General features: G+C 33.0%; 2 protein-coding genes across 8 annotated transcripts in view; one reads left to right on the forward strand and one right to left on the reverse strand.

The window, feature by feature from the left end:
* Nucleotides 1-3880, forward strand: part of LOC117123541 (peroxiredoxin-2-like) — a 9669-nt gene extending 5789 nt beyond the window's left edge. Inside the window, exons 4-7 of one of the 3 annotated variants that reach the window (XM_033269502.1) lie at nt 388-523; nt 909-1012; nt 1690-1855; nt 2467-3880. In XM_033269502.1, the coding sequence (XP_033125393.1) occupies nt 388-523; nt 909-1012; nt 1690-1855; nt 2467-2520 (460 nt within the window). In that variant the 3' untranslated portion in view covers nt 2521-3880. The remainder of the gene's footprint in view (nt 1-387; nt 524-908; nt 1013-1689; nt 1856-2466) is intronic. The other 2 variants (XM_033269501.1, XM_033269500.1) reach the window with 2 other exon arrangements.
* A 2284-nt stretch (nt 3881-6164) lies between these two features.
* The window catches only part of LOC117123545 (caspase-1-like), a 27952-nt gene continuing 20284 nt past the window's right edge, over nt 6165-13832 (reverse strand). For all 5 annotated transcript variants that reach the window (XM_033269507.1, XM_033269508.1, XM_033269510.1 and 2 more), the window contains exons 7-9: nt 12459-12686; nt 9891-10000; nt 6165-7113 (exon numbers count right to left, since the gene is read on the reverse strand). In XM_033269507.1, coding sequence (XP_033125398.1) covers nt 7003-7113; nt 9891-10000; nt 12459-12686 — 449 coding nt within the window. In that variant the 3' untranslated portion in view covers nt 6165-7002. The remainder of the gene's footprint in view (nt 7114-9890; nt 10001-12458; nt 12687-13832) is intronic.

A 13832-nucleotide genomic window follows, 5' to 3' on the forward strand; every position in this document is an offset into this window, starting at 1 on the left:
TACATTTTGTTACATTTGGTAAGATTTTTGTACGTGTGAATCGGGTATAAGAAAGAGATAATTAACTTTCGGAAAGAAAAGGACAAAGTCAAGGTCAAGGAAAGTTGATTTTTTTTTTGTTCATTGAACTTACCCTCAAGCACAAAAGAAATAATAGAATCGCTCATAAACAGCCTGTGTATTGTGTGGTATACAGGCACAGAGTGGAGTTATACACTCTATGGAATGACTACTCTAGTTATGATTTAAAATATATCATTATGGGTTTGTGGGTAGGGTGGTGGATTCACAAAGAAGGTATAAAAGCAGGGAAAAAACTCTTAGCGTTTGCAGGGATTGAATTCGAAAACAAATTCGATACAAACTCTAAAATTTAAATTGTTTCAGTACATTTGTGTGTCCAACTGAGATCATTGCATTCAGCGATCGAGCAGAAGAATTCCGTCAGCTGGACACAGAGGTGATTGGAGTATCTGTTGACTCACACTTCAGTCATTTAGCTTGGATTAATACACCAAGGAAGGTACTGATATAGTTTAAGTTTGATCGACACTGAGAGGTCCACTGAGTTAGTGCTCTAGTATCTTAATAATATCAAATTCACCCATTTTAGTTACAAAATAACAAGTTGGGTTTTTTTGGATCTTGAATTATGGCTTCGCATCTATCATTTTTCAGAATTACCATACACATATTCTATTTGCTTATAATCAGTGGATCCTTTTGGTTTTTAGATATTGTAATACATCGATTTGTCAAGTTGTTTTCTGGAATTAAAAGCTAATTAGAAACCCATGTTTTTTTTTATTAGGAAATAAATGAAATGAAATGCCAAACAGCTTTCAGTGGAAAATCATTCTTGACTATATTCAACTTCAGTATAACAAACTCCGTATTTATCATTGCAGGAAGGAGGCCTAGGCCAGATGAATATTCCTCTCTTGTCTGACTTCAAGAAGAATATATCCAGAGATTATGGAGTGCTGTTGGAGGATGCAGGCCTAGCTCTCAGGTATAATCATATGTGCTTTAAAAAATTGACCTTTGTGACATATAAATATCATCCATATATTTACACCGCTTCACTATAGGATGTTTGTTTAGTTGTGGCACTTGAAGACAGCTAGGTAGTTAGTTTCTGCTGTTCATATAATTATATTATCATGTTCTAAATTTAATTTTCTTTTTAGTATATTTTATTTGGTATTAATTATTGTATCCATTTATGGTCTACTGTTTTTTTTTTGTAGGTGTATGTAGCCCTTGACAAGGAGGAAAAATTGATTGATTTGTTTAATTTTATCATTCTTTTATCTAGGAGGAAGTTGGATCAATTATAAAAAATAGATCTTGATATTAAAAAATTGCAGACCATTATAGTTTTTGATCAAAACATTTTACTTCATTTGATGTATTATTGTTTGAAAATGAACATATATTTTGTTTAAATTTTAGTAGAATAATCCTTCCAGCTAAAACAAGAATGGTAGCTGATGTCCAGGAGCCCCTTACAGATAGTGACCATACAGTACTCAGTGTTTCTTGTTTGAATCATGAGATTTGTTCTCAAAAACACCAAGTTCAATATTACATTGAAATACAACTTAATTTCAGTAAATTGTTGTGATTTATTATTTATGTAACACTTGTGACTATGAGTTCTAAGTAAATATTCATCTTTTTCCACAGAGGCCTGTTTTTGATTGACCCAGAAGGAGTAATAAAGCATTTAAGTGTAAATGACCTCCCTGTTGGCCGGTCAGTTGATGAAGTCCTGCGGTTGGTCAAAGCATTCCAATTTGTTCAGAAGCATGGAGAGGTGTGTCCAGCAGGATGGACACCAGATTCAGATACTGTAAGTAGAGAAATCTTAACCTCACACAATCATGCATCCTATCACAATATTTCTTTGTGTTTGTTATTCTGTCAGACCACATGCTGCCCGTCGGTTATTTTGTTGCGGCCGCATGTGAAAATATATTATATACCGTATGGGTGAAGCTCGCCATCCATCTCTGGTGAGAAAACACTTGTTTTTAACAGCCTGACACCGATCATCTTTAAAAAGTAAAATTAAAACTGAGGATAAATTGGTATAACAGCATTGCATGGAGGTTTTGCAAGCACAATAGAAATTGGCCTTCGACCAATTTTTATGCCCACCCCTGCTTTAGGCCTATGCTGTACAAAACTAAGCATTGCCACAACAAAAGTCAACCAGGGAGGTTCATAATTTGGAGATGTCGCTGTATTATCTGCATGCGTTCTTCTATATTAAGACCTCAAATATGTCTGTTTAAAAGAACATATATGCACATTTTGGTATTAAATCAATCAAAATATGAAACTGCTTTGAGGGTTATGGTACATTATCTTTAATTCTAGAGCGGTTAGTTCTACCCGAGTCGCACAATATTTAAAATATAATTATTGATGTTATCTTTTTTTGTTTGTTTTTTTTTCCAGATCAAACCAGATCCACAAGGAGCTAAAGAGTATTTCTCTAAAGCATCAGAATAAAAAAGAAGATTAAATGCTAGGTTACCTTGATGTTTGTGACAGTTTACTGTCCATTAATAAGAAATTTGTGCTCCAGAATATTCCGATCCCAGATTTGCAATAATTATAACTATGGAGTAATCATTGCTCCAACTAACTAGCTTCATACATGCATGGTAGACAGGAAATTTAATATTGTTTGAAGGTTTGCATGGAGAAGTAACAAGGATGAATGCTTGCAATACACCACATAGGTAGTTCTGAAAAGAACTGTGTTTTTTTGTAGACAGTTTCTCAAATAAAATCAAAGCAATTCAATTGACACGTTCATACAGTCTCAACGAAACAGCAGTTTTTTCAGAAGAGGTGTACCGGAATTTTTATCAAAATTATTATTAATGCTTAATAAATAACCACATCATGCATCACTAATTGAAGGTTTACTCAATTCTTTTAAAATTTCAATTAATAATAATTGAGATCAGGACATTAGCACAGTATTCCAGTACATTGGTTTGGTTGTGTTATACAGTATATGTTGCTGTTAAATTTGTCTATGCTTAGGCTAGACTTTTTTTATACTTTGTTTAGCGAATCTGCCACCCGCCAATAATGATGATTTTGAATAAAGGTAAACAATTGTTTTTTGCCAATTAGTGCACCAGAAATTTCAGGGAAAAAAATAAAAATTTTTCCTTAATTTTATTACGCCCACTGCTGTCTTGGAATCTCCAAAAATTAGATCTGTATATTTCTCCCTAATTATATAAATTTAAAGCATTTAACCATCCCATTACTACACTGTTTACATTCAACAATAAAATTTTATTTTTATTTTATCCTCCGTCTGATGTTTTAGGCAGAACCATTTGCTAAATAAGAAAACAAAATTTTCTTTTTTATTTTCTTCCGCCCTCCTCTGACGATCTTGAAGTTTTGCGAAACAAGGTATAAAAAAAGTCTCTCTTTAAGAGTAGTTGTATTTCAATGTAAAGAGTACAATTATGTACCATTGAGATTCTGAGGAAAGTTTAATTCTTCATCAGTGTACAGTTGAACTTGCCTAAGTTGAATCCGAAATGGCATTGAGAAATATTTCCACTTACAGTAAATACTTAACTGGACGTTTCAATCACAAACGGTGACTAAAAAAAAATATTATTATTATTATTACTATTATTGTTAATAATTTAAATATCATTAATTGCAATTTTAATTTACTATTTTATATTATGTGTAATACAGTATTACAGTCATGTCTATTACCTGGTAAAGTATTTTTAAACATAACAGTAAACATAACAGTACAGTATTGTATTCTGAGGTGTAGAACTGAAATTGATATGCAGTTGAAATATATATCTTTAAAATGAAAAATTAATGTGTATTTGTGTGATGATTATTTTTTAAATATATTTATATTAAACATTTCTTTTCTTATCTACATACACTTACAAGTGAAAGTAATGTATAAATACAAAACTGCAGAGGTCGCGGGAGTCTCTTGGAAATTGTGATAGTCTCCCGCAACCATTCCAGAATCTCTTGGAAAATAATCCATCTCCCGAAAATTCAATAAATCTGCATGTTTTTACAACTGCATTACCCCATTATCATTTGTCTCACGGAAGTCAGTGCCAACCATGGGTATCCTTATGTGTAGCAAAACAAATTTAGATGTGCTAAGAAAAGCGAATGAGTTTCCAACTTGTGACCCCTAATACAAAATTGCCCAGGCACCCCCTAGATACACACCACTGCTACTACTGAACAAGAAGAGCATAAGGGAATATAATTCTATTTTTTTTTTTCTTTGCATAGTTTATTTGGTAAAGACTAAATCCACCAGCCACAAGGAACATATTTATCCATTTAATTTTCAGCATTTGTGTCAATCTATTTTTTCTCAATTTGTTGTTGATTTTATTCTCTTTTGAATTCACCATTATTTGGGATATGTGGAACTGTAATAGAAGTGATAGCATATAAAAGAACTAAAAACTGGATGAAATAAGGTGCTTATTCTTCAATGAATAAATAAAGTGCAAGAAATACGAATACATTAAGTCTATATACCATAGTGGCGCCAGCGAGGGTGGGGGAAGGGGTCGTCGGACCAAAAATAAAAAAAAAGACTTGCCTATCTAAGTAACGCTAATTTATTCCAGGTCGTCGCCTCGGACACGTCGGACCCCATGTCGAAAAATTTCTGGCACCACCTGTGATTATATAATACAATATGGAAAGCAATGGCTGGCTGAGGGTCTATAGTAATATTATCACCGTGTCCTAAATACGAATGAGTCCAGGTGGCCAAATTTATCACTACAGCAATACAAATCACTTGATGATAATTTGAAATGTTATGGGCTTAAAATTAAATGTACGTATATTACGTACATACGTATTAAATAATATGTACGTAAACATGTATCAAACCATATGGTCGAAAGAAAGAATACAAATTAATACCCAATGGCTGGTTCAAGAGTACAAGAAGAGCATAAGGGATATAATGCTATTTTTTCTTTGCATAGATTATTTGGTAAAGACTAAATCCACCAGCCACGAGGAACATATTTATCCATTTCATTTTCAGCATTTGATAGTGTGACAATCAATTATTTTCTTTCAATTTACTGTTGATTTTTTTCTCTTTTTGATTCACCATCATTTGAGATGTGTGCAACTGTAATAAAAGTTGAATTGAACATACAAATTTGTACCAATTTTTTAATAATAAAATCGGTTCATTGTTTTGGGAACAATGAAAAGTATTAAAATTCAATTGCTTTTACGTACTTGCTTTTACAAACCGCAAGCGATCTCTAAAAAAAATTATATGTAACAAATATAACATTGTCTTTGATGTATTTACTTTTACTTACTTGGAGAATCTGCTGAAAACCAGTTTTATCTTTTACACGGTTCAATTCATTTATTTCCCATTCATTTTCATAAACATAAACAGATTTTTACATACTAATAAATTAGAGACAGAGAACTACATAGACCGAAAGGTCCACGGATTAATCTCAGATATTAAAGAATGTCAAAATATTGGATCCCGACACGATGGAGAACCAGAGCCGTAGATAGAGAGAGTTTGGCCAACTCGGTTTCAATCACGTGACTTGCACCGGCCATGTTGTCACCAAAACAAAACAACGCGATAGGGCAGGAAGTTAGCAGTTATTATAGATGATTAATGCTATATAATGTGAAATATCGTTATGTTGGGTTTGGGGTTGCTGCAATCGATCCAACAAAGAAACAAAAATGCATTAGTTTCCTTAAATTCCAAAAAGGAGGAGGATTTGGGATTTTATTTTAACTTTGCATGGCGATCGAAAAATCTCATGAAAGCATTTTGAGATATTCACTTGTTCATCATCGACGATTCACTGTTTCATCATCGAAGATTCACTTGTTTCATCATCGACGGTTCACTGGCTATCATCGAATTGTTGCTTGAACGTCGTTCCATACCATTTAACAAACTTTTTACACTTGTAACAAAATATACTGAGCATTTAAATAAAAATAACAATCACATGGATAGAAGCGTTACCAGTTATTGTGTGTTGTGATTATAATTGCATCCGGTCTGCTATGGGAAAAATACTCCCCCTTCCGCTAAAATTTTACCTTGCCCCTCACTTCCCCCCCCCCCCCAAATGTTTAGTTAATAGATTACATTCATGGCCACTAACCAAAGGTTTAAGTTCTACTAAAATGAAGTACACTAATACAATAATAAGTATCAAACCATTTGAGAGCAATGAAGTACAATTAATTACTTTCTTAAATAATACTGCAACGAATTGTCCAAATTCATGAGGACAATGGTTAAAGTAAATTTAAAGACACTTGATTTTGTGACCATTGCCACCACGCAGTTTATAGAGTACACTGGGAATACAGATGATCCCTTACATGCTGCTCATTAGCTCTTTCTTTGTCTATGTTTCAATGTTCTTTTTAATTATTTTCGTCAAATTTTTTATAAATACTGATTGTCTAGGATAAGGTTTTTTAGAAAAATTTTTTAAGCAATCAATGTTTTTTGTTAAATTTAAACATAATTAAAGAGGGTCCCTTATGTCCACTGAAATCAATGATGGAAAAGGGTCTACAAATATGAAGATACTACCATATAACAAGTCACCTTCCATCTAAACTGATTCTCAATAAACAAAAAAAAATTAAAAATTGTATACATTTGAAAAACAAAGTCCTTGTGAATAACAGGCAATTTTGATAAAAATAACTGAATTTGGCACCTTCATTAAAAATGCTTTACGAAATATAAAAATATAGAAACTCAAAATACGACAAATAAATGAATACATGAAGAAACTACTAGACTAGAACAATAATAATAATATTATTACACTATAATATTTTGTAATATTAAATCCATGCAGAATTGTTTTTATAACCAAACCAAACTCCACAAGAAAAATGGGGGGAGGGGGGAAAGATTGTGACACATTATGACACTTAATAGCCCGGAAAGAAGAAGAGCTTCTTGGTGAGCATGGTAACAGGAGCTGGCATCTGCTTGTTACGGCCGGATGAAGATTCAAAGGCTCGAGCCACTTTGTTGTTTACCTAGAAAAAAAAAAGAGAAAATATATTATTCATTTTGGCAAATAATCCAGAATTACTATATTATAAAAAACCGCAAACAACAATCATCACAAAATTAGCGACTTCAGGCGATTAACAAAGTAGGGAATTAAACCTACTATTGTCTATACTGCTCACAAACTTTCTACTGTATTTTTATACAATTTAACCTCGCTTTTCTGATTGATATTATGATGCACTCAGATTATTTACAAAAAAAAAAAATTCATTTATGTATGAATTATATATTATAAGTCAGATTTAACACAGAGAGCTCCCTGACAGTGAACTAATTTTCACTTTTGAGCAATCCAGTCGAGTTTTTTATGACTTTTTAAGCTTCTATTTTTCAGAAATGTTTTATTTCTATCTTGATTATCTTGTTTGTCTTTGTATTTTGTGTTTTATAGACGAAATAAATGATACGATATACGATATAAACGCAATTCCATTTAGGGAAAAACAAGGAAGTTCCTGGAAAAAGGTATAGTGACGTACTTGGCTGTTGTGTTGAGATGGTATACACATTTATACAACTATAGCAATTTATTTCCTTATGTTCATGTTGTAATGTGTTAAGCCCTAATGTAAACAGGAATTATTAATGTTGTTTAGACTGTATATTCTTTATTAAATAAAATTTTAAAATATTCTTTATTTAATAAAAATTTATTTAATCATAATCAATAATATGGTATCTTGCAAAGTCACTATCACTATTGGCATTATTATCAATATTTTATAATTACTATTATTATTACTTTACTGAGTTAAGCACTACTGCAGTGGATATGTGCAGTCTTATTATCCTGATTATTATTTAATAAATATTTTATTACTATTATTTAATTCTTTATTAGAATCAGAATGATTTTTTTTATATAGGCCTAGATATTCATTATATACTATTAAGCATTTCATGTAGAATAATATTATATAAAATGTTTTGTTTGCTGAGGTTACAGTAGCACATTGGTAAATCCTACATCTTAAGAAACACATCATTTTGAGTTTAAGTCAATGTCCTATCTTTCAATGTGATATTCCATGGGGAAGACCGTCCAATTCATAGAACCGTAAACAACACACATATTACAGGCAAACTGATTTCTTTGCCTAGACTACATATTAAATCTGACAAATAAACTCGCACATCATTTCGAGTTAACACGTTGACTGCCAGACCTTTTTTTAAGGTTCCTTCCCGTGTGCCAAAACAAGTTTACATGTACAAACATGCTTTTTTGAAATTTTATCTAGTCATATGTCATCAAAATGAAGTGTCTAATAAATTGGCGGAAAAATATTAGGGGGCGAGTATGCCAAGTGCGAGTTATCTCGTCTGCTTTTTGCATGTGTTGGTATATGTTAAAAGGGCGCCCCCACTTGTACCGCTCGAGTGTACTACCGGCAAAATAACACAACAGACATATATATGTCATTTGTACGTTATCGTCTAGGTGTATCTTCCCCGAACTACCAGCCGTTGAGTCTGTGGTTCTACATTGTATAATAAAGAAGTTATAAACGCTAGAACGTTTCCCACGATTTGACGAGTATACTCGTTCCTGGCGCCCTCAGCAACACCCTGTGGGCGAGTATACTCGTCGCTGGCAGCCAACGTGTTAAAGTCAATGTCCCCACATAGCATTTCAAATAATAATCTCGTAAGGTGGACAAACTATTTTAATGCTCTACGATTCTGCATACAAAAACTAAAATATTCTGTAATATATTAATCAACGTTTAATGTAAACACTAAAAACAGGGAGAGAATCCTGAATAAACATCAAGATTCATTATTAACAAGTCTGATCAAACATGTCACAGACAGATAATCTGTTTTTGTAAAATAAATATTATATGAAGATTACACAACTAGGTTCATGGTGAACTTTAAATTTTGTAACTTTTAACTAAGTTTATGCATTTAAGTTCACACAAAATACATACATATGTGCCTTATCTGATAATAATGAATTAAACATTTTAACAGCGACAATTAAAAATAACACCTCAACTCATGCTCAAACAATAAAAAAATTTGCTATTGACATTATAATAATTTATAATTGTGGTTTTAAGTGCAATTTTAGTCTAGTTTAATTAAGTTTAATGTGTAATATTGTTTAGTAATGTTTTATATTCTTTTTGTTTCAATGTGTTCCATATGTGGAGTAAGAGCAGCTTACTGTTTGGGCTTATGCCTATTACTTACTCCTGGCAAGAATATTGTATGTATACTTTTTACTCTGCCGAATAAATATTATTATTATTAAACTGGTACATTACTTGGGCTCTTGCATATGGTGTTGGTAGCTTCACTTTTTCCGGTACAATGATTGGCCAATGAGTAATCCAGCTATTATATAGTACAGATCAGTGGGCTCAACCCACAATATAAACAATTTTGAAACTGGATTAATTTGATCCTTTTGTGTCAAAAGTGAATTTTATGTAATGAAATTTTACTACTTTGATAATTAAGTATTTAATTTGGGAAATTATATTTTACTACTTAGATGATTATGTGTTTTAATACATTGGTCATAAAAAATGTAAGGTAAGAAAAAAGAAAAATTTCATGCAGATATTTAAAATTGATCACTAAAGCTGGGCACTCACTGCAGCCGACGGGCGGTGCAATTCTATGGAGAACGCGACGCAACAATGCGCGCAACTGATCGTTTTTAATGACGATCCATTCAGACTACAACCGACAAAATTGTAATAAAAAGAGAATGTTTTAATCATCTAACCATTGTCATCATTGATAATAAATCTTCATCACGAGCACATTCTTTAATGGTTTCTGTGAGAGCTTGCACGAACCATGAACCTCGTTCCGAGTTGCGCCATGACACATAACCTAAAAAAATATTAAAAATTAAATTAACAATTTAAAGAAAATTAAAGATATTCTGTCAGTGTTGTATACTGTAGTAATTGAAATAAAAAAAAGAAAAGCATTAACAACCGTATGTAATTACAGTTTAGAATGTTTGTAGTGAAAGTGGTTTTTTTTACATTAAATGTTATTTTCATTATCATTGTTTGTTGTCCTACATTGTATAGAAAATTTGATCCTCCTTATCATATCATAATAATAATAAAGATTTATAAAGTGCACATCTCCACCAAAGGTGCTCAAGGTGCATAGACAATTAAACCAACAAGATCCAAATAATTCCCAGAAAAATTTCCAGCAAAATCCAAATACCAATTATCCCATCGAGGCAATGTTGCTCCTCATATAAGTATACGCAGATACCCAAAGGCAGTATGTTGAGCTTCAGCACCTTCCACCCCAGGATAAGCCCGGGGCTCCACTACCGTGCACTGCAACAGGAGCTGCATTGCGTCGACAGAGAAAAGTGGTATCATGTGTATATCATACATATACTGTATATCATATAATATCAAATAATTTATTTCTTTGATAAAACATACAGAATACAAAGACAAACAAGATAATAAGATAAAAATACTATTCAGGGGACACACCTATTAAGGGGACAGTTTATTGGTCCTGATGGTGTCTGCTTAATAGGGGTTCTACAGTACTGTTGTTATTATTGTTATTACTACAGTATTTGTCAATTTCATGACAAGTTAAAAACTGTAAAGTACAATTGTGACCATATTTTTAATTATTGACAAAGATTTGTTTCAATTCAATTCCAACTTTATTTAGTCCTTGGCAGAAATTATTTTGAGTGCATTTTTTCATAGCATTAATAAATCTAAAATACAAAAGATACAGTAAAACAATACAAGCAAAAGAAAGAGAACATATCAAAAATATTAGAATACTGTCTGTACTTACTGTCTGTACTTTAATATTAATATGTTACTTGGGCTGATAATAAGGTGTAATTGTAAAAAATTCTCACCATCTACAAAGCTGCCACCTTTTATTAATAATAATAATCATAACGTATAAATAACATTTTATTTTGGGGCAATTAGCGCACCCACTGCCACGAAAAAAAACCCGAAAATTTCAGAAAAAAATAGAAGCTTTTCTTTTTCTATATTTTTATTACGCATGTCACTGCCTTGAAATCTCCAAAAATAAGATACGTATATTTCTTCCTAATTATATAAATTTTAAGCATTTAACCATCCCATTACTACACTGTTTACATTCACCAATAACATTTTATTTTCATTTTCTCCTCCATCTGTTTTTGGCAAAACCATTTGCTACTGTAAGTTAGAAATAGAGACTTTATATTTAATTTTTTTCCGCCCTCCTCTGACGATCTTAAAAAAAAAGTTTTCGAAACAAGGTATAAAAGAAAATATCGCCTAAAGTACAGTTGTGGCCTTCAGATTTCTATTATTATCAACAAAGAAGCGATTCTATCTGACAACTTATTCACCATATTGTTAGCAAGGTTAATAAGTTACTTGGGCTGATAATGAGGTGTAATTGTTAAACATTCTCACAATCTACAAAACTTGCACTTTTTATTTTTCTTGTTAAAACCCTCATAATCATAATGTAGAAACAGTGTATTTTACAGAGTAAGTATTAATAAAACAAGCAATTGGCATAATCACAGTGGTAACACATTTATTATTATACAAATAATGAATGTTTATGAGCGCAATGGGAAGAATTTCATAAGTTGAAAGATATACTTTTCCATTCCACAAGGCTTCCAAGTGGAATGGAACAATCAATCAATCTTCCAACTCATGAAAACATTCTTTCCATTGCGCGAATAAAAACATTCAATATTTGTCTTATAACACACCTAAAATAGATTCTTGTCATTTGATATTTTATGACAACAAATTTTTTCTGAATGGAGATTCTTGTCATTTTGAAATTTTTGAAAAGATCTCCCCTTTTTCTAAATAGAACAGTCCAGCATCTCGAATCAAAAGATTGTATTAAGTTGAAGTCATATCGTATCCTAGTTACCGTGCAATGGGCGAAAATGGATGGAAAGAAAATTTCCATGAGTGATGAAATGGAGTAAATAACCAATGTCACATGATACGCAATCCACCAATTAAATGACAGGGATCTATTTAGGTGTCTTTTTGTTGTCATTTTGCTAAATGCAAATGTTGAAGCTAATCAGACACCTGTACATATCCTTCTATGTTTTAAATTTAATAACACCACAGATAATAATGGCCATATGAAAACACTAACAAAAGCCTATAGCATCCTCTATATTTCAATTTACATTTTGCTTCTAAGCTATATTTTGTTTTTGTTACATTAAAATATATGTTTATCCTGTAATAGGTGTGTTTACTGTTGATTTGTCAGTTTGATTGACACATTGGAAAGGTCTATTTGCACTCACCTGGTACAGTTGCATACGCCACCAACATGTCGCTGTGACTTGGTAACTTCGATTGTTGTTTAACCCACGCATCCGGTTCATCAACAACTTCAATTTCTACCTTCAGCATTTTTTCAACAAGCTCATTTCCATTATCTGCATCGCCGACCTTATTCAAGGATTGCAAGCAAGGGTCAACAGACGAACCATCTGGACTATCTGTAGCCTCAACGCCTTGATCAAACATTTCTACAAATAAAAAAAAGGAATATCAATTGTTTCCCAGAAATCAGGACAGCCTTCCACACTTTCACAAGGAAGAAAAAAAATCTGAAGAAGAAACTAACCCATCTTTTGGAAATTCATATTTTTTTGTTTTGCTACAGTATTATTAACAGTCTCCCCAAAAACCAGCTTGCGAAAGGTATCACCACTGCCCATAAAATATAATTAGATGTTTTCCAATGAGCTTTCTAAATTAGGATGTCCCAGCTAGCAAGCGACGTTGACCCGACGTTGGTTGAAGGTCGAAAAATTACGTTGGCACAACGTACTTACACAAAGGTTGGCGCGACGGCCGTTTTTCCATCGGCCCAACGTGGATTCAGCTGGTTGGAAAGACGTCGGCCCGACTAGTTGGATCTACGTTGGCCCGATAATGTTTGTGCAACGTCGACCAATCACGTTGGCCCAACGTACCTTTCTGATGTTGCCTAGACGTTCATTTTTCCATCGGGCCAACGTCGATTCAGCTTGTTGGAAAGACGTCGGCCCGACTAGTTGGATCAACGTCGGGCCGTCTAGATGTGTATAAGAGACAGTAATAAGGGTTGGGAATATACATAATGAAAACTTACCCCTAATTTCAGTAAAAGCTTAGTCAGGTAAATTTGATGACTTACATCGTAGGCATAAACGCACTCACCAAAGAAAACACAAAATGGACGTTGGTTGAAGGTCAAATAATTACGTTGGCACAACGTACTTACACAAAGGTTGGACCGATGGCCGTTTTTCCATCGGCCCAACGTGAATTCAGCTTGTTGGAAAGACGTCGGCCCGACTAGTTGGATCAACGTCGGGCTGACGTTGGTTGAAGGTCAAATAATTACGTTGGCACAACGTACTTACACAAAGGTTGGCCCGAGGGCCGTTTTTCCATCGGCCCAACGTGGATTCAGCTTGTTGGAAAGACGTCGGCCCGACTAGTTGGATCTACGTTGGCCCGATAATGTTTGTGCAACGTCGTCCAATCACGTTGGCCCAACGTACCTTTACACATCTAGATGTGTATAAGAGACAGCTATTTATTATCAAAATATTAAATATATGGATTTATAGTTACTGTAGTTTATACCAATGTAAAGAATAGGGAAGAACAAGTTACATTTATAT

This window comes from Anneissia japonica, unplaced genomic scaffold (genome assembly GCF_011630105.1).
Source record: "Anneissia japonica isolate Jap-2015-1 unplaced genomic scaffold, ASM1163010v1 scaffold287714_len2871179_cov188, whole genome shotgun sequence".
Taxonomy (NCBI): domain Eukaryota; kingdom Metazoa; phylum Echinodermata; class Crinoidea; order Comatulida; family Comatulidae; genus Anneissia; species Anneissia japonica.